We start from the raw sequence: 22,419 nt of genomic DNA on the forward strand, positions 1-22,419 counted from the left end.
GTTATACAACAGATTTCTAACGGAGCAACGGGTCGAATATAACACGGTTTCTCAATTTTTGTGTTGTATCTGCCACCTGTGCCTTTATTAGATTACCTGTATTCCTCAACAAAATTTCTAAAAATGCCCTTTTCTGAAGTCATCGTGTATTTGTCCCTCTTTTCTTGTTATTGTTATTATTTCTTTTACATTTAGGGACTTTAAAATTCTGAGAACATCTTAGTAATTGTTATAAAAATGTGTAAGGCTCCTAGCCCATGTCTGGGCCATCTCTGCCTGTACTTCTGCTTGAGAACCTGTAGATTAGAAATTGTTACCTCAAAGGTATTGTTCAAGATACTTTGGTTATAATGAGCAAAACTTGGGAGAGGAAGAAGGATTGCCTGACAAAAGGGTGTTATGAGAGGATAACAGACTGTGTGTGTGTGTGTTTGTGTGTGTGTGATGGGCAGACATCTGAGAAAATAATTTTGACTATACTTTATTTGTATATATTTGATATTTTAATTATATTATTATTTAATTATATTTAATTAAAATAATATATGTTTATTGTGAAACAATGCTAGAAAGTTAGATTGTGGTGAGGGTGCATTAGGGCTTTTAATATGATGCTAAGGAACTACAAGTTATACGATAAATGTAAGTTGACAAAAAGATGTCAATTAGGTAAGAAGCAGCCTACCCAAGAAGCAAAAAGTGGAGCTTATTCTTAACAGAAGTTTCTGCAAATTTTTTGTTTAGTGCCAGAGACCAAAGTAACTTTACATGACCAGACTACAGAACAACAACAAAATGAAAGTAGAATTTTCCATATGATATAAATATTTTTATTTTTATTTATTTATTTATTTCTTTTAAAAAAATTTTTTTTTGACATTTATTTTTGAGACAGAGAGAGACAGAGCATGAATGGGGGAGGGTCAGAGAGAGGGAGACACAGAATCTGAAACAGGCTCCAGGCTCTGAGCTTTCAGCACAGAGCCTGACGCGGGGCTCAAACCCACGGACTGTGAGATCATGACCCGATCGGAAGTCAGCCGCTTAACCGACTGAGCCACCCAGGCGCCCCGATATAAATATTTTTATATGACATCCAGGAGTTCACAATGAGGGAATAAGGATACTTGACCATACTTGGCCCTTTGACAGCCAGTAATAAACTTTTCTGTTACATATCATAGATGGCCCTACATTTTTAAGACTTTTATCTCTGATTTTCATCAGCTTGACTCTGATAAGCTAGGTATTATTTCCTTCTTTTATTTTGTCTTCTTGGGGTTTTCTGAGCTTTTTGGTTTTGTGGGTTGATGTCTTTCATCAATTTTGGAAAATCCTCAGCCACCGTCTCTTCAAAATTGTTCTCTGAACCATTGTCTGTCTCTTTTTCTTTCAGGACTCCGATTCCATGTGTTCATTATTATCCCACGGGTCTTACATGCCCTGATCTGGTAATTTCTTTTTTTCTTTTTTCATTCTTTTTTTCTTTGTGCTTCAGTTGGGATATTTTTTTGATCTCTCTTAGAATTCATCCATCCTTTTCCTGCTATGTCCATTTCTACTGTGAAGTCCACTCAATATACTTTTCATTTCAAAGTACTTTATTGTTTTTAAAGGAAATTATTATTAAAAAAGTAATTATTATTATTATTATTAATTATTATATTACAGAACTTTTAAAAAGTTCCCTCTTGGAGTTTCTTCCTCCTCATGGTTTACTTCTATCTTTTCCTTTATTTCTTTATCCTAATTATGATTGTTTAATGTCTTTGTTAATTTTATCAGCCGGGTCAGCTGTAGGTCGGTCTCCATTGGCTGTTATCTTTTATCCAGACATCACATGTTCCTGTTTCTGTGGCTGTATCTTGTGCCAAACATAGTGTATAAATGAACTGTAAAGACTGAAGTAGAAGATATTTATCCCCCACTAAAAAGCTGTCTCTGTCAGGCAGCTGTGGTGAGGGGATGATGTCTCTGGTTAGAATTAAGCTAAATTGGGGTTAAGTTGTAGCTTTGGTTAGTGTTAATTCATTCTTGGTTTTCAAAAGTTTTGAGGTATAAAAAAATCTCTCCTTCTAGTCGGGTTTGGTATCCATGCACCGTGTAACTGTAGGCTTCTGCCCTGCTCCCTCGCCCTGCCTGAAGATGTCTGGGCCACTGGAGATCTCCCTTTGGCTCTCACCCTGGGCCCAATTACTCACAGGCGGCCGAGCGCTGGATACAAGTGCTAAGGTTGAGAATTGGTAGATGATGAGGACTCGTGCTGTGTCTGGGGCTCCTATGTGTTCAGTATTCCACATTAGGCCAAGATGGCTAAACATTCAGCTGGATTCTCCATTTACTTGTGAAGCCTCCTACCCAGTGACAAGTTTGCTTCTTCATCTATTTCCTAAGATTAAAAGCCACCCCTAGTCCAAGGTCATATATGAAGGGCTTACCCCTCTCTGAGGTTTAGTTTTCCCTAAATTTCTTTGTGCCCTAGTTCCCCAGTGGGCTCAATAATATGCATAATTTTGTAATTTAGCTGGCATTTTTTCTGTGTTATAGTGAGAATTATTGTCATTTCTGACCACCCTCCTCATAAAGCAGAAGCAGCACTTTGAAGGTCTTCTGTTGGCGAAATTACTTTGTTAATTTTTTTTCTAATCGTAAAAATAACAATCCTTTTCAAAATTTCAGAAAGTCCAGAAAATTGAAGAATACTTTATCGATATGCATTTTCATCATTTTGTAAGGCTTACCCTAATCCTCTCTGAGTTGCTTCAATCTCCAGGTATCTGGTGTCCAAGAATTTTACTTTCTCTTCCAATTTTCCATGTAGGCTTCAGCCTTCAAAATTCTTGTTTTCTTCTTGGATTTTGCTTGTTCTCTACTCTCCTTTCACATGTACCTTCTATCACATGGAAGGTGAAATGCATCACCTTTATGCTATACAGTGAACTTTAGGTCTGTAGTGTGTTTTCCTTCAAAAAATAGGCCCTTCTTGGTACTCAGAAAATAAAGGTATTATTCCAAGGACATTATGATCCCCAACCACCGGGACTGATGAGATGGCATTGGTGGATGGCAGAGACCCATGCATTTATTTCCCTCATTTTATAGTACTCATGAAGCTATTGTAAAATACTCATGGAACTATCACACCATAAGATAGCTGTGGAAATATCCAGGTTCGTGGAGAGGATCCTCTGAGAGATACAATGAAACTCGGTGATCCTTTCTTGCTGAAGAGGAAAAGAATGAGTCCCAAGCTACACATTACAGAGCAACAGATCTCTCCTGTGATACAGGGCGAGGGAAAGAGACTACAAGAATAAATAAGATAAGACAACTGTTGTCAGATAAATTCCTTTATTTGATAACATCTTTTCCTCCTTTTCAATCAATATCAGTGACTAGATTTTTGTTCATATATTTATTTTTTTAGGGCTGTCAAGGTAGCTGCATGTGACTCTTCTATCTTGTAAAATAGGCTGCCGTGGAATTTCCTTTCGTGCATGAGGACTGGCTTCTCATGGACACATGCTGCCTGGCGTTATTAGGTTTTGTTTAGCGGCCTTGAACTGTCGTCCCTCACGCAGAATGATACTGGTGTTTTACAAGGTTACAGATGAATTTCAACCTCGATAGGTTCTTTTCTTCTTTATTAAATACACTGTAATCTGATTCGTCTTAGAGATAATTAAAATAAAGTCTTAAAATAATAATAATACTAGTTATGTGCATTTCATGTTTTTATGACCTTTTTTTTGTATTTATTGTCCAACCCAATGGTTGTATCAATTTACTGAGGAAGATGCTTATACCTTGTCTTTTATTGAGGAAGAAACTTGAGTGCATGGAAACCTTGATTTAAAAAAAAAAAAAAAGTGACTAGCCCAAGACCACAGAAACTTAATGATAGAATTGGGTCAGTACTGGTCAAATTCTTACTTTATCTATTTTGGATGTATAGCTGAGTAAGATCAGGTTAGTAGTAGAGGGGCATTTTTAAAGGCACCGATACGAGTAGAAGAAATTATTATAATGGCATCAGTTCAGCTTTATTTTTAAATGATGATTCAAAACAGGTTTCTGACTTCATTTCTCCTCCTCCTCCTTCTCAGTTAGCTTTGATTCTCTTATCACAAAGGTTACTCACAGCCAACTAGCCAAATGAAAAGTATGGCTTGATTAAGAATCTCTTTTGTCAGTAATTTGTGTCTAATGTTTTTAGCTTTCCCATGGGCTGTTGTAGAAAATGGTAAATCTGGTTTAAATGAAACCTGATCCTGTTAATGGTTTAATAGCAGCTGCCACAGGGTTATGGTATTTTTCAACAGATGCTTCTGTTTCATTTTAAACATAAACTGAGTCTTGGAATATTTACATAAATCATATAAAATATGCCTACACACTTTTGGCTAAATATATTGCTATAAAATAGTCTTAGGCAAGTCCCTATCTTTGTCCATTTACAATTATTCACATAGAATTTGAAAAAGAAACCCAAGCCTATGCTCTATTAAAAAAAAAAAAAGATTATTCACTTTCCTGAAATTCTTTTTTAAAAGGCCAAAGGGCAAGCTCCATCTCTACATCTGGGGACCTGAACAATGATTTGGTCAATCAGATCATTTCATCCATCTTTATGCCTAACACTATTTATTTAGCATGGACAAATTGCTTATACAGTGGCGTGCAGTACAGTTTCAACTGAAATAAACAGGAAAGTCACATAATTAAATGGGACACTATTTTTCCTTGAAGAGGTAGACGTTGTAATAGTAATTTAAGCTATCATTATACCCAGGATTAGTTTCTCTGGAGTGCGATAGCTCAACCATTTTGTATCTATTTTATTTTTTTAAATGTTTATTTATTTATTTGGAGAGGGGAGAGCGAGGGAGGGAGAGAGAGAGAGAGAGAGAGAGAGAGAGAGAGAGAGGGAGACAGAGAATCCCAAGCAGGCTCTTCGCTATCAGTGCAGACCCCAACATGGGGTCGATTCCATGAACCGTGAAATCATGACCTGAGCAGAAATCGAGAGTTGGACGCTTAACCAGCTAAGCTGCCCAGGCACCCAAGTTCAACCATTTTTTTAAAGCATTTCTTCTGTGTAAAGGACTCGTTTGGGGTACGTGAAGACTACAAAGATGAGTGGCAGGCAAGTAAAACGATGATGGTGACAACTGATAGAAATAGTTATACTATAGAAGCAGCAGCTCAAGCAAAAAGAACCGGAAGTTCAGTATACCGTGTTAGGTAACTTATGAAGCGCAGAATCTTGAATGGGCAGGATCAAGTTTGTTGCTTGGGTCACATTTTCATGCTGGCATGTTGCTCGATTAATTTGGGCTGGAAAGGTTATGCATGCAATAGTGAATTTTTCTTCAATTTTTTTTTTTTGATTTGGCTGTAATTGACACATGATGTTTCATCCGTTTCACGTGTATAACGTAGTGAACCAAGTTTACACCTGACGCTATGCTCCCCACACATGTAGGTACCATTTGTCCCCATACGCCCCTGTTACAGTATCACTGACTACATTCCTTATGCTGTGTCTTTTATTCCAATGACTCATGCAGTCTGTAACTGGAAGTCTGTATCTCACCCTCTCCTTCACCCATTTGGTTCATCCCCACCAGCCTCCTCCCCTCTGGCAACCATCAGTTTGTTCTCTGTGTTTCCTCATCTGATTCTGCTTTTTGTTTGTTTGTTTATTTCTTTGTTGTTTTTTTTTTTCAGAGTCCATGCACATGTGAACTCATATAGTATTTGTCTTTGTCAGTCTGACTTACTCTCTAGTCTAGGTTCATCCGTATTGTTGCAAATAGTATGATCCTATCTTTTTTTATGACTGTGTGATATTCCTACACACACACACACACACACACACACACACACTACAAGTCCCCCTTATCCATTTGTCCGTCAATGGGCTCTTAGGTTGCTTCCACATCTGGGCTATAATAAATAATGATGCTGTGCAAAACAGTATGGAGTTTCCTCAAAAAAGTAGAAATACCATGGGATCTCATAATTCCACCACTGGATATTAATCAAAGAAACAAAAACACTAATTTGGAAGGACATATGCACCCCTACGTTTATTGCAACATTATTGACAATAGTGAATTTTTAAGGGCAACCAATGGAAGTAAAACCCAACTCCATCCTGAATTCTAAATTATATATAGGGGCCCTTGAATGTAGCACGTTTCTGTGTACAAGCATCCTGATCTCCCCTTGCCTTGGTATCCTTCCCTAGGCACTCCCTCCGAAGAAAGATGTGAAACCTGGCATGGCGTTCTTGTTTGAACTCTGTCTCCTTCGTGGGAAATATGCTTCTTTTGACTGGGTTGTGGGCTGGGCAGCCTTCCCTGTGTGTGATAACAACTTCGATGTAGTGGACGGGAAATTCAAGTGTCCCCTTCTCCGAGGTCATTATGACCAGAAATTCGACAGCTTCAGGAAAATGGAAGATTTGATGTGCCGGGACTTGGACCACTGGCTGTGCAATCTCTACTTTCAGGTTTGTAATATGATTTTTTTCAAATGTTTTATTTATTTTTGAGAGAGGAAAAGTGGGGGAGGGGCATAGAGAGAGGGACAGAGGATCTGAAGCAGGCTGACAGCAGCGAGCCCCATGTGGGGCTTGAACTCACGAACTGCGAGATCATGACCTGAGCCGAAGTCGGATGGACACTCAACCGACTGAGCCACACAGATGTGCCTGTGATATGATTTTGTAAGTAAAGAACTTAATTTTTTTCCGAAACCAGGGCGCCTGGGTGACTCAGTCATTTAAGCGTCCGACTTTAGCTCAGGTCATGATCTCGTGGTCTGTGAGTTTGAGTCCCTCATCCGACTCTGTGCTGACAGCTCAGAGCCTGGAGCCTGCTTCGAATTCTGTGCCTCCCTCTCTCTCTGCACCTTCCCTGCTTGCACTCTGTCTCTCTCTGTCTCTGTCTCTATCTCTCTGTCTCTCAAAAATAAACATTATTATTTTTCTAAAACTGCTTATTTCTAGCGTTTAGCTGACTTTCGTGCTATTGAAAATTTCAGTATGTATCATAAATCTGTGAAAGCATTTACATCTTAATGCTTTCTTAATGCTGATTAAATTGATGTCTACAAATAAGGAATAAAATTCCAGAATTAGCAGGAAATTTAAAGATAATTTAACCCAAACTTCTATGTCATGAGCAGGCTGAGAAGGGCACCCAAATCCTTCAATTCTCTGTTTATAATCTGCTGCTGCCGGATCTGATCTGTCTCATCAACTTGGGTATAAGGCGATGGTGTTTCCTTATCCAATGTACTAATTGAGCTACTACTTTGTGTTGGGCATTGCTTATTCTAGAAATACAAAACAAATGAGATAGAGTCTGTGCCTTCCTGATGCTCGCCACTCATTTGATGAGACAAGCATGTGTTCATACGTAAGATAATTAATGACCCACATTTCCACGGGATGAAAATGGTCTTCACCAAACTCCCTTTGCCATACATACCACTTCAAAGCATGCTGTCTTAATTACCTCAAGAATTAAAAACGAAACACACTCCCAAAAAACCCTTGGGTGAACACCATTTATTTGTACATATTTGGAAATTTATTTTCTAACCAAGTCTTTTAGCAGAAATGTCATTGCAGAAGTTCATTCTAGGAAGACACCATGGAAGATCCAAAAAAAAAAAAAAAAAAAAAATGACAGCATACCTTAAGTGTAAAGCATTCCAGCAGAATTTTAGTTTATTTCAGTCCTCTATGTGCAAATTTATTCTTTCTGATTATGATGGTTTTCCACAGCGCCTGTATCAGAAAATGCTATGATTTTTTTTTCTTCCTTACCTGAGTGTTTGACATTTCCCTGTCTGTTTGTCTGTCTGTCTATCTAGCTAACTAGCTAGGTTGCTATCAATCTAATCTAATGTATGTATGTATGTACATGTACATATATATGTATTATGTGTGTATGTATGTATCATCTATCTATCACTGTCATCTACCCACCTAAGTGATAGAACTATTAAATACGGCCATTTCCAGGAAACACATGTAGTTTTGGCTTAAAAATCAGCAGCTATATATCCTTCTTATGTGATGGTCTTCCCGTTTCCTGTGTATTTTATGTTGAATCAACCGGCATGTTTCCCCCTCTTAGCGAATACCATTATAATGTTTTGCTGAAATATCTTTTTGAGATATTATGGGTTGCTGTTAAGAAAACAAATATAAATATAAATATGTACCTTTCTACTCATTTTAAAAATAGTCACCATTCTGGGACAAATCTGACTGTATATTGGAATTATGTAGGAAACTTTAGAAATAGTCCAAATCTTCTTCTCAGAGATTTTGATTCAATTGTTTTGAGGTGGGGTATCAGGATCCGGAGTTTATAAAACCTTCTATGGTTTAGAAATGCTGATATAAATACAGTTGAAAAGGGAGACCATTAGAAATGAATTCAAAGGAGTTATTGAAAAATCTCTCAAATTTTGAAGTGAGCTAACCCAAACAAAATATTTTAACCCAAAACAAAATATTTTATAAGTGGATGATTTGAATACCGAATTAAAAAATCAAAATGAAATAAAATACAGTTATAAAAGCAAATAAATTTTGATATAGGTTTACTAGTGAATGTGAAAGGCATCTATGATTTTTTTTTACTATTTGTTCCCTAAAATTCAGTGTTGTGTTAACTATGGCAAGGAAATCCAGCACCAATTTTATTTCATAAAGGTCATTTCGGTAGTGCTGGTATTGATTATAAAGACATAAGTATGTTATATTTAAGATAAATCAAGAAGTGATGTTTAAAATTTATAAGGTCAAGAAAAGTAGCTATTTGCAAAACAACATTAGAAAGCTTGATTTCACTAAAATTTACTTGATTCGAACACATTATAAAATTTTCCTTTTTCTTTTCTGACTCCCTTAAAAAAATGGTGAAATGTAGTATTATGGCTTATCTGTAGAGCCCACTGGTCATTATTCATTACAGATGATTGTAATTGTCCACCGACTTTCTTATTTGTTAATAAATGTTTTTTCTCTGTATATTTCATGGGGGGGCCGTGAGTCTTATCAAGGAGAATAGTGTCATTATTTAAGATAGGATTTTCCGATTGTCAGGCAGCATAAGTAGGAATGTATTTGCTTCTTTTTCATGAGGATAAAAATGAAATATTTTTATCTTGAAATCCGATTTTCCTCTTATGTGAAATTCTTAAATATTAGGAATTTTCCAATGTGAGTCTTCTCAAATGCAATTTTTGAACAAGTAAATGTAATTTTTGAGTACTCCTTTTGGAGTTTCTCAGGAAAAAAAAAAGTAACTTGGATTAGAGAAGAGAAAAGATAGGTAAATGGGATACTAGAACAGGAAAGTCATTTCTGTAATGCAGCCTTAGGAGATATTAAAGGAAATAAGTCAGATAAATTATGATCATTTCCCTCCTGTGTCTGTGAGTGGAAAAAAAATATCACACTCAAAGAGATTGTGGCCAACCCAGAGCACGTAGCTAATCCATGACCTCACACGTTCTACCATGTTGCTTTTCGGGATAGAATTCAGGCTCACGGTCCGAGTGTGGAGACTGGGGAACAGGTCTGATTCGTCCCCCTAGGGTATGTGAAAAAATACAAGGGGAGAAATTATGCAAGCAAAATAGCCTTTAACTTTTCCCTGGCAAAAGTTCCTCACTTTCTTAAATATTTCACTTCCAACGTCATGGAGTTTTTCCACCAAGCACTTTATTATTAAATTTGTAAACATAGAGAGATGCTAAAAAAATTGCACAGTGAAACCCATACAGTCACCCCCAGAGTCTACAATTTTGTCTTTTATTTTTGGACTAAAAACGTTGTTTCTTGGAGATAGTAAATACAGAATGAATATTTGCTAACTTGATCCCAGCGTAAGTATCAGATAGTGTTATTTGCAAGAAGATATTAAGGAAAATTATAAGGTAAAACAGAGGAAAAACTAAGAACTAAATAGAGCAATGAAAATATCTAAAGCAATTATGTAAATCGTTACTACAAAAAAAGCATACTTTGTAAAACCGCCAAACAAAAGCAATTATAAGGTTCGGAAAATTGATTCGCCATTGACCTTTTAGAGTTTGCAAATTGTATCATTGTTCTAGGGTAAAATTCACTGTGTGTGAAATATTTTCAACAGTTTAGATAAGAGATTTATCTCTTAATAGGTTATTAAACTTCCTCTGTGTTTGGATGATCAAACAACCTATGAAAGGCAGACTCAGCTTCCTCCCGAATTTCCAGTTTCTTTAATGGCTGGAGCAGAGACAGCAGAATCAGGCGTGGAGAATACGGCTGGCCTTTCAGAGAAACAAACAGAAGAAAACATTTGTTCATCCCTGGATGGTAAGGCTAAAATCCTTCCTATGCTCTTCTCAGGGTTAGTTGACTGTCTTCAGCATTCTATTACTAATATTTCAAGTTGTGTTATATTGTAGAAAACTGAGAAAGAAATTTTAATTATTAATGTAGTTATTTCTATGCCATGCTGTTTAAAGAGAATGTAATCATTGACAAGAATATTAGTTTCCATACTGCATAATTATTTACTAATTATAATCAACTGTAGAATTACTTCATTGAAACACAGGTCTTTCTCCACGGACTTGTGGCTTAAAGTAAAGCTCTAGAACTTTCTTGCTTGCTCACAAGAGTGGTAACCAACAAATGGCTATGAAAGAGAACATACTCTCATAAAGCAGTCTTCAGCTAATATAGTTTATTTCATAAAGCTGTTTTCAAAGACTGGCTTAATCAAGCACTAAATAAGCAAATAACATTCTCTGAAGTAGTTAATGTACAGCTTACAGAAGGGATATATTAGCGATTACTATTATTTTTTGCGAAAGAATTATTTCCTTTACCAAAAGATGTACAAGATTCTTTAACAGTTTGTATCTTCTGGCAGTAATAATAGTATCAGGAGCAAGAGTATGGGCTGAACTGGTAGTACAACTAATATTAGAAGACTTACCAGTAATAATAATTACATGTGATACATGTTTTTCCTGTGCCAGGCACTATAGTAAGGACTTTATTTTTTAGTTCGGAAATTAGCAAATATTTCAAACATATGGTTCAGCAAATAACATATACCAGTAATAGTAACCAGCTGTGTCCATTCTTGATACTTTGCCATCTTTGCTCTACGCCTTTTCTTTTAAAAAGTAACATTTTAGGGGAACCTGGGTGGCTGTCTGTTGGGCGCCAGACTCTTGATTTTGCCTCAGGTCATGATCTTGGGGTTCGTGAATTTGAGCCCCGCATTGGGCTCTGAGCTGGTAGCACGGAGCCTGCTTAGAATTCTCTCTCCTTCTCTCTCTGTCCCTCCCCCTGTTGCATGAGCATGCATAAGAGTGCATTCTCTCTCTCTCTCTCTCAAAATAAATAAACATTTTTTTTAACGTAACATTTTACATGTGATTCAGGTCACCTGTGAACTGCTTGCTACTTATGTTCCAACCCTCTTAGACTTCCTATTGATAGTTTCCGTGTATGTTTCAATACATTTCCTACAGATATATGTAATTATCAGCAATGTATAATGTCTTTTCTATGTTTTTAAAGGTTATGTTAGTAACCATGCTTTATACCTATTTCTGCAACTTTATTTTCTCTCAGCATTATCCTTGAGATTTACACAGCTCATACACACAGACTTATATATATTTTGGTTTATTGATTCCTTTGCCGTATAATTGCATACATAGCAATGTGCATGATTTTAACAAAATGTGTTTATTTTTATTTTATATTTTGTTTCAAGTTTGGCTCAATTGTAAACAAGATTACAGTGTTTATTCTTGGACATGTTCTCCTTAAGCACATAGGTGCGAATTTCACTAGCATCTATCTACCTAGGAGAGGAATCACTGAATCACAGGGCACACACTTAACTGCCATCAAAATTGTTGTATCAATTTGCCCTTCTAACAGATGTCTAGGATCTTGTTTGGCTCACATCCTATCAATCTTTGTTACAGTCAGTTTTGCCATTTCAGTTGCAATGAAATATCTCTTTGCTTGAGTTAGAATATTCCTGAATATGACTAAGTTTGACCATTTTTTCCAAATGTTTCTTTGACCATTTGGTTTTTATCTTCTGTGAACTGTCTATACCTATATTTTGTTCACTTTTCCTCTGGGTCATCTTTTTCTTTTCTTTTTTAAAAAAATTGTTTTAACGTTCATTTATTTTTGAGAGAGAGAGAACATGAGTGGGAGAGGGGCAGAGAGAGAGGGAGACACAGAATCTGAAGCAGGCTCCAGGCTCTGAGCTGTCAGCACAGAGCCCGACAAGGAGCTTGAACCCACAAGCTGTGAGATTATGACCTCGGCTGAAGTCAGACACTTAACCGACTGAGCCACCAAGGTGCCCCTAAAACTTTTTCTTATTAATCTGTAAGAGTTCTGGACTTTTCTTTTTTTAATGTGAAATGAGTCATGGGAAGTACTTGATTTCTAATTCAATCTTTGATTGTTACTGATTATTCACTCATTCTATTTAATTCATTTAAAAAATCAATTGAATTAACTTAGCCATAGTATTATTGCGCATATAATCTATAGTAATACTATGACTATATATGATTATATATAATGTATAATATATGTATATAATTTAGATTATATTATATACATATGTACATAATACAATATATGTTATTATACATACAAGTATTAAGTCTATAATATATGTTATACATTATACCCATGATATATGTATATTACATTTGTATTCGTAGTTTATTATCTTTAAAGTTTATTTCCTTTTGTTCCAGTTTTCTTGACTAGGGAATACACTCAGATTGCTCAAAATAAAATCTGCCTCCCACTGGAACCTAGTTCTTCTCCTTGAAGGAAACCAATGTTTTCTGAGTATTACTCCATAGATATTTTATGTTTCTATAGGAAAATACATAAAAATACTATTGTAATTTTTCAATACCACTAAATTTGTAATTACAGTCTTCTTTTCATTATTCATATTGGTTAATATATGCCTTCTTCGCCTTTCTTTATCAGTTTTGGTTGGGTTTTGTCTTTTTATTCATGTTTTTAAACATTTACAACTGCTTATCTATCTCCACCGAGACTCCCTCTCCGTTGATCTTTTGTTTTCCATGTATTTATACTTAGCTTTATTATTTCTGTACTCCTATTTTCTTCAGGTTTGGGGGAAGAGTTACTTTTCAGTCCTGATTTGAAAGCTTGAGTTATTTATCTTCAGTTTTATTTATATGGTAGATATGGGTGAAATCACCAATTCTGACCTACATCTGTGCATTTGTCCTTACAGTGCTATCAATATTGTGTTATATATTTTAGATGTGTTGTTAAATGCATGCAATTTTGTGATTATTAGTTTATATGTAATTATTTCTTTCATACAGATGTAGTCTTTATGTGCCTATTAATGCTTCAATTTTTATTGTATTTCTTCTGCTGTTAATACTACCACCTAACTTTTTTTGATAAATGTTTTATGGCATATGTTGTTTTTCTAATATTTATTAAAAAAAATAAAATTCGAGGCAACTGGGTGGCTCAGTCAGTTAAGCATCTGACTTTGGCTTGGGTCATGATCTCATGGTTGGTGAGTTCGAGCCCTGCATTGGGATCTGTGCTGACAGCTCAGAGCCTGGAGCCTGCTTCGGATTCTGCATCTCCCTGTCTCTTTGCCCCTCCCTCACTTGCACTCAGTCTCTCTCTCTCTTCCTCTCAAAAATAAATAAACATTAATAAAAATTAAAAAAAAATACAGCCCATCTTTAAAAAAATAAATTAAAATTAAAAATTAAAATTCATCTGTGGTGTTCTTTTGAGTATGGCTTAGCAGCATGAATCTAGATTTTAGTTTTGTATTCAAGACAAGTAGTTAATATGTGTCTTTTAATAGATGAATTTAATTTTTTGTAATTATTGTTATTGCTGTTACATTTGTACTTGCTGATAACATGTTTTTTTGCAATTTAGTTTTGCCACCTTATTTGTTTGCTTTTAAAAAATACTTTATTTCCTGCATTTCTCTTTCACCAAAAATAATTTTATTTTGTTTATCCTCTGCTGTTCATTATCTATAGATTTTATTAATTATTTCAGATGTCATCCTGAATTTTCTTATCTACATTTTTAACTAAAAGTTGTTTTTTTTTTTTAAGTTTATTCATTTTGAGAGAGAGTGAGTGAGCATGAATGGGGGACGAGCAGAGAAAGAGGGAGAGAGAAAATCTCAAGCAGGCCCTACACTGCCAGTGGGAAGCCGGACAAGGGGACTAAATTCACAAAGTGTAAGATCATGACTAGAGTCAAAATCAAGAGTTGGATGCTTAACTGACTGAGCCACCCAGGCACCCCTAAAAATTGTTTTACAAAATCTAACTCCATCTGGTTTTTCTCTTCTCTTCCTGAACATGACAAGGACTTTTGGTATATTTTGCCTACCTATTAAACACCTCCATGTACTCTCATATTATTCTTGGCTATGCTTTCAGTTCACTCTTTCATTAAACAGAAAACTCAGTTATTTTTTTTTTACTCTCAAGAGAAAATTAATTTACTGACACATTTCGTCAATATTTGTGCTTCATAGGCTTTTTATATAGTTTGTCTTCACTCTGGTTCCATTTTCCTTCTTGTTGAAAAAAATCTTTTGTAATCCATTTACAGTTTGGGTCTATAAGTAGCAAACTCTCTTAGCCATTGTATATCTGAAAAAGTCTTTATTCTTTCTTACTTTTCCTCTTTTTCACCATTTATCCATGTATTCATTCTAGAATAGTAATAACTTTCCCTCACTATTTTCTCCAGTGTCTTTTTGTGTCTGTTGAAGCTGATGAGAAGTTGGTATTAAGTGGGTAGCAACTGAAGGATCTTAAGAAGAGAAGTGATGTATTTCAATTTCCATTTTAGACAGTTCCCGCTGGTAATTTTTAGGAGGATTTATTTGAAGAGGGCATGTCTAAAATCAGATGAGTTAACAAAAACTTAGACTAATGCCAGCCACAGAAGAGGTCTGAATTAAGGCAGCAATAGTAAGTTGGAGAAGAGAGTATAAATGTATTAAGTATTAAAAAAGTGCAAGAGAATAACTATAGGACTAAGAAAAGAATGTCCCTGTTGATTGATTAAATATTGATGGTAAGGAATAATTAAGGATGATTCCTCATATTTTAGCCATGGGTAGACATGAATATTAACCAGCAGATAGTATTAAATAAAGGAAAAGGGACAAGATTAGAGGGAAAAAAAAAACAGGAGCTTGATTTTGGAGCTACTGAGTTTGAGATCCCCATGTTGTATCCAAGTAGAAATGTTTAGGAGATCTTTGGGAAAATGCACATGAAGCTCAGAAGAGAGATGGAAAGTAAGGGAGAAGAATGTGTCCATTAGAGAGGCATAAACACAAAGACCCTACCTGAAACTGCTAAGTGGTCGAGTTCCACCACGGAGAGTGCGTAGAGTAAGGTGGCGTTGGGTTGAGAGCATAGGTCAGGGAACCAGCAGTGTTTCCTGGGAAGTGATATTGGATCTCTGCCATAATGGCCAGATCTAAAGCCTGCAGTATTTGATTTCCTAATAGCATCTGCCTTCTTGGCTTGTTCTGCCTATCAGCTGGGCAACACAGAACTTCATACTCAACTTCTGATAAATGTTTCTTGTGTCTGGAGTTTCCCAAAGCCCTTGGAGATTATGCTTTGCTGAGCCGAGTAGGACTCCACTGATTGCTGGACTCAATTTCTAGAACCCACTGCTTTCTTCACTAAGAGGTGGGTCTAGTACAAGCCCTCGGCTTCCATAGCCTGACCTGTTTGCTTGTGAGGAAACCATTATCATCAGCTGGTGATTACTAAATTACCAACCACCTCCAGACAAACAAATGTCCCTTTATAGAGTTACATATAACTGGGAAGGTTATGTTGAAATTTTATATACATAATTTATATATATCAAATGACATCACTTGGCTTTAAACAAATATTTGTGAAAATAAATTAGATATGAGATACTGTAGTCCTCCCTGATCAGCAGGGAATACGTTCCAAGACCCCCAATGGACGTCTGAAATTGCAGATAGTAGTGAACCCTAGAAATATTATACTATGTTTTTTCCTATACATACATAACTATGATGAAGTTTAAATTATAAATTAGGCACAGTAAGAGATTAACAGCACTAACTAATCGTAAAGTAGGACAATTATAACAAAGTACCGTACTTAGAGTTATGTGGATGTAGTCTCTCTTTTTCTCTCTCATAGTATCTTATTGTAGATGTGACATCATAAAATGCTTGTGTGATGAGATGCAGTGAGGTGAACGACAGGCACTGTGACGTAGCGTCAGGCTACTGCTGATCTGACGATATGTCAGAAGGAAAATCTTTTGGTTTCTGCCATGCAGTTGACCGCGGATAACTGAAACCATGAAAAACAAAGCCCCAGATAGGGAGACTACTGTATATACTGAACCTAGGTTGTCAGTGCCAACACTATCAAGCAAGTTGATGAAGGTGTATTGTTTCCCACATTTGAGAACTTGGGTTTGTTCTACTTGTAGCCAGAGAAGATGGGTGACTGACATCATGGTCTAGTTTTGCAGGATAATGAGTAGAGCTGATTGTCCTCAAAATGCACAGGTTTAAGTTGAGTTTAAGCATTCTGTGTTGGAGCTCAATAAGTTTAAGACTTTAATTTTTTTTTATTTTAGGTGGATAACAATGCTATTGTCAATATGCTTGGTGTGATAAGGGGAGGATGGAATGGTGGGGTACATAGAATGAGCCTAAGGCACTGGCAGTGTAAGAAAAAACAGACAGTGGCATAAAAAGCCAGCCAATGCCAGACTTAGCCTCTTTCCAAATTGGTGGGGCAGTTCTATTGAGGACATGGGTGGCCACTGTGGTTGAGACTTACTGTGTGTCTATAGGAGAATGACTTCAGCCCAATGTCTCTTCTTTATACTGAATCAGATGGTCAGGCCTTCCAACAGGAGGGTCTGGGATGCCTTTATTCTGTGAAAACAAATTACTTCAACATTCGAATATTACCTGTGTAATTTGGGAGTCTTAGATATAGAAAAGGAAATAAATGTCTAAATCTTTTCTGATGGTTGAAGATCATCAAGAATTAACAAATCAAGAAATGTAGAAGAAATGATTATAATTTCATTAGATAAAAAGAAAACATTGCAGTTGATTTTTTTGTTTAAATTCCAAGTTCAAATGTCCAGTCAATTCAAGCCACTGTGGGGTACTAAAAAATGTGTATGTGTAATGTAGATTTCCTTCCTTCTTTCCTTCCTTCCTTCCTTCCTTCCCCTCCCCCTCCCCCTTCCTTCCTTCCCCTCCCCCTCCCCTTCCTTCCTTCCCCTCCCCCTCCCCCTTCCTTCCTTCCCCTCCCCCTCCCCCTTCCTTCCTTCCTTCTTTCTTTTTCCTTTCTTTTCTTTCTTTCTTTCTTTCTTTCTTTCTTTCTTTCCTTCTTTCCTTCTTTCTTTTTTCTTTCTTTCTTTCCTTCTTTCTTTTTTCTTTCTTTTTTCCTTCCTTTCTTTTTTCCCTCCTTCTTTCTGTTTCTTTCTTTTTCTTTCTTCCTTGTTTTTTTTCCTCCCAACATTTTAGGATTAAGCATGGAACCAAAAATCTTATTTTAGAATTTTCAACTTTTGGGAAAATAGGTTCTGCCTTAACAGTAATAATATTTCAGTGATACTGACATTTTAACCTAGTTTTAGGATACTGAGCTGAAGACGCAAAGCAATTACTCTCAGACTCTTCGTCACCAGATCATTTTTGCTTTCTAGTTTTTCCTCGGGGGACTGTGGCTATATTTTCCACACCTTCTGCACCATGCTCGGAACTTAGCTTTTAGAACGCTGCCCTCAGTTCCCCTAAAAGGAAGACAGGTGGTATTCCAAGAAACAGAAATACTGACATGATCAATAGAACACTGTGTACCGTGAGAGGAAGAATCTTTTATGCTTGAAGAAAATGCTTGGAAAAGGCTGATTTGCATCTGCTGTGCTCTCAGCTCAGAGACGGATTTGAGCTGTATAGTCCAAGACTGCGCGGGGATGTTTTGCTCCCATTCAGAATAGATTTATACAAAAACGGAACATAGCAACCTCTTCAAATACGTGTCTCTGCTACATTGGTTATATTTATTTATTTTTCTTAGAGGCTTCCTAAACATATTATTAGCAGTTAATATCCCCCATGGGTTTGTTTTCTAATATATCAGGGCTGTGCTACAGTATGCTGTTTCTGCCACTGATATGTTGCTAAGAGATTTAATAATGGGTAAACAAACACAACATGTGGTAATTCATTTCAAATTAAAAGTTTATTAAACTCTGGCTTGATGGCTTTCTGGCTATTTACAATTAAAGGAGCAAACCTTAGGGAAGGGGTGGCCACGTGATGTGTTCATGGCTGCAACGTTTCTATCTGAAAAATATGTTTATGATCTCTCACAAGCTGTCTCACATTGACAGGCTCCAGACAGAATCTGCTGAATCCACTCTACCCCCCAAATCATGAAAAAGTGACTTTAAGATTCACTTGCAAACACTTTAAAATTCACTTGCAAATCATGAAAAAAGTGACTTTAAGATTCACTTGCAAACACACACACACACACACACACACACACACACACAGACACACACAGGCACTCTTGAGAGGATTCTGAATTTAACCCCACGGCCAGTATTTTGAGCGGTGATCAGCCTTGCAAATAGGTGGATGCCTGAGGCCAGAACGTATTTATGAAAGGCTAGAAGAAAAGAGCCATGATAATTTTTGCATTATTACCATCTTTTAGGCTGGTTTACTTTTTAGGGGGCAGACTAGGGAAATATTTGTTATGCTTGATAATTTTGTTTTGTGTGTACCTACATGGCATACACAATGGTCTCTGGCAACATCTATACATGTTTTTTGATGCAACACTCAATTCGGGCAAGTTTTATTGTGTAACCAGCGTCAACAAAGAAGGCCGCCAAATTCTCTGGGAATGCAAACCAAAATAGCATGCAATCCTCACCCTGCAGGGGCTTACTTGAGCCCAAGCATACTCCTCCGCTGAGAAATACACACACACACACACACACACACACGCAGACACACACACACACACGCGTGTTGGATACATGATGGGAAGGTCTACCAGCACTCTATTCACAATTCAGGACCATCAAGCTTTCTGGAACAAACTTCAAACTTGGAGGAGTGAAGCAGATGCAATTGGCTGAATAAGAAAGACGTAGTTAGAGGAGTTAGGTGGGAAATGTACCCTGTTAATCAGATGTGTTCTCTGGTTCAGTCATCTCATAGTGGGATTCCCAGGGAGAGGGGGACCACACGGAAAGAGCAACCTTCTGAAAGAGAGAAACTCCTCAATGGAATTATGGGAGACATGGGAGTTTACAATACAGTATAGTACATGCTACCTTGTGACGCATTGGGTTGTGTTATATGCATATACTGTGTTCCCTATACTATAATTCTGTAATCCGAGGTGTCACAGAGCCCGCTGTGGGACAAGATAAGTAAGCAGACTGTGAGTTGTGAGTTCATGTGAAACCCTCGGATGGACTCTCAGAAACAAACAAGTGAGCTTTTGGAGGCGGGTGACATTCTCATGAACTCTTTTTAATGCAATCCCGTTTTAAATCCTATATCGGAGTGATCTGGAAAATGTGTGTTAACTTCACAATTTTGTCCTGGGGTGAAAACGGTAGTTTGGAATTCACTGGTGGAAATGCTTTTGGATAAAAGAAGAGCCACGAGAGAAGTTAAGAAGTCAGAATGGTACAGAGTATATTGGAAGAACTCTAACAAACTGTAGGATTCCAGCACACGTATGGGGATAGATTTGGGCAAAGGAGTGAGTGAAGGTGAGAAATCCAGTAAGAAGGCCATCGCATCGGCCCAAAGAAGAAGAGATGGTAAGGGCTCGGCATAGGATAGTGGCAGCGAGATGCAATCAACAGGGTTTCCTCAAGAGAATTGTTAAAGTCGAGTCAACCGGATTTGGCAGATGAAAAGTTGTGCCATAAAGAGAAATGAGAAAATTATAGCTCGGGTATCTAGGAAGATAGTCTTGCTTTTATAAGAGGTGAGGTACCTAAAGGGGCTGATTTCAGATACAAGGTGACCAATTGGTTTTGATCAAATTGAGTATAAATTTTTTAAAGTTTGTGTGTTATTTGTTTATTTATTTATAGAGAGAGGAAGGGAGAAAGACCAAGAGAGAGAGGGAGAGAGAAAATCTCAAGCAGGCTCTGCACTGTCAGCCCAGAGCTGGATGCGGGGCTCAACTCGCAAACTATGAGAACATGACCCGAGCCAAAATCAAGAGGCGGACGCTGAATGGACTGAGCCACCCAGGCGCCCCTTGATCAAATTGAGTTTAAGGTATTGGGGAAATTAGTAAGACTGTGACCAGCTTGAAGTTGGAAAAAAAATGGATTTAAATTCAGGAGGGACATGTGGGTGTCATCCTAATAGAGATGGGGCCTAAATCACAAAAAAGACAGTGGGAAAACTATAGGAAAACCTTAATTTAAGGGACAGAAGAAAGAAAAGGGTAGAGTCAACTGAAAAGGAGCAATCTGAAGACGTAGAGGGGCGCCTGGTGGCTCAGTTGTTTGACTTCGGCTCAGGTCATGATCTCGCAGTTCATGGGTTTGAGCCCCACCTTGGGCTTTCTGAGCTCTCCACTCTCAGTGCAGAGGGCAGAACCTGCTTCACATCCTCTGTCTTCTTCTCTGTCTGCCCTTCCCTCTCTCTTTTTCTCAAAAATAAACATTTTTTAAAAAATGAAGTAGAAGGACCAGAATGTGTGGTATCATGGAGGCTATGGAATTTTAAGCATCTCAAGAAAGGAGCAGGGGGGTGGGTCACATCAGTAAATTACTCTGTTGAAGTACTACTCAAATTTTTTTTTTTTAATTTTTTTTTAACGTTTATTTATTTTTGAGACAGAGAGAGACACAGCATGAACAGGGGGGGGGGGCAGAGAGAGAGGGAAACACAGAATCAGAAGCAGGCTCCAGACTCTGAGCCATCAGCCCAGAGCCTGATGTGGGGCTCGAACCCGCAGACCGCGAGATCGTGACCTGAGCCAAAGTCGGACGCTTAACCGACTGAGCCACCCAGGCGCCCCACTACTCAAATTTTAAATGCATACAAATCACTCAAGGATCTAGTTAAAATGCAAGTTCTGATCCGGTAGGTCTGAATCCGGCTTTAGACTTTGCAGCTCCTACGTGATACATGATACATTCCTCATCCTTGAGGAATGACGAAACCATGGTTTGCTTTGCAAATCAAGTACATTTTGATGCCTTTTTAAAGGATAGGTAAGAAATGAGGCGCAAACCAGACTGCAATGACCAGAGGAGGGAACAAAAAAGAAGAAATGAAGGCAGTGGATATAGAAGACGCTCTCGAAAATGAGGTGAAGGAGTTTCAAGAGAGGTGAAGGGTTGAGAGAAGATTGTACTTGTGTGTTTTTTTTTTTTTAATGGATGAATACTTACCCCTCTCTTAATAAACGATGGGAAAATATCTGGAGGAGGAAAAATCAAAAGTGTAAGGGTCTGTTGGGGAGAATTCCCATCATAAGCAAGATAGATGGGAGAGGTTAGTCCTGGAAAGCAGAAAGGATAATTCTTCCTCTGAGGTAAAGGAGAAAAGGAAAAAAAAAAAAAAGCAGAGTAGTTTAAAAAACAATTCTTTGATACTTTCTATTAAGAAAAAATAAGAAAACTAACAGCAGCAATAGCAGTCTTTAAAGAAAAAAAAATTTTTGCTTGTGAAATTTAGGAAATGTAATAAATCACCAAGGAACAATAATGTTACTTGGAATTCTAATTTTTAAGTGTCTTAATCTTATTAAGTACTTTCCCTTCTGGGCCCTCTCAGGATAAGCTACTGTGTTCAAAATTGCTGTAGGTTTTGGCCTGAGGACAAAATAAGGACGAACAGGGCTCTGATACCTTCTGGAAAGGCTGAGCCACACAAGTGTAGAGAAGTACTTTCTTAGAGAACATGAGATTACTATGACACTCACTTTTATCCAGCATTATTAAGATATATTGGGACTATGTTATACTGTGAGATGGGTCAAGGATATAGGGGTCAGAAATATGCCCTCCGTGGGTGGGGGGGCATGAGACTAGAGCCATGTATCCAGGAAGTCCATCTCAAAGAACCTTTGAAATAATATTATAGCTCTATCCTGATTCCCTAATTATTTTTTGCTTCAGCCTGTGATCCCGTGTGGGTGCTACATGAATGCCATGTTCCTTTGCAAATAGGCATTTCATCCATCTTTGGAAGTATATTTCTTTGGGAGTCCATGGTCTCCTTCTTACTA

At 37.3% G+C, this 22,419-nt stretch overlaps 1 protein-coding gene across 1 annotated transcript in view; it reads left to right on the plus strand.

Moving 5' to 3' along the window:
* LOC122220629 overlaps positions 1-22,419 on the plus strand; it is a 256,097-nt gene that overhangs the window by 101,863 nt on the left and 131,815 nt on the right. Inside the window, exons 9-10 of the mRNA XM_042940353.1 lie at positions 6,254-6,517; positions 10,210-10,387. Coding sequence (XP_042796287.1) covers positions 6,254-6,517; positions 10,210-10,387 — 442 coding nt within the window. The remainder of the gene's footprint in view (positions 1-6,253; positions 6,518-10,209; positions 10,388-22,419) is intronic.

The sequence above is a fragment of the Panthera leo genome, chromosome B2 (genome assembly GCF_018350215.1).
Source record: "Panthera leo isolate Ple1 chromosome B2, P.leo_Ple1_pat1.1, whole genome shotgun sequence".
NCBI classification, from domain to species: Eukaryota; Metazoa; Chordata; class Mammalia; order Carnivora; family Felidae; genus Panthera; species Panthera leo.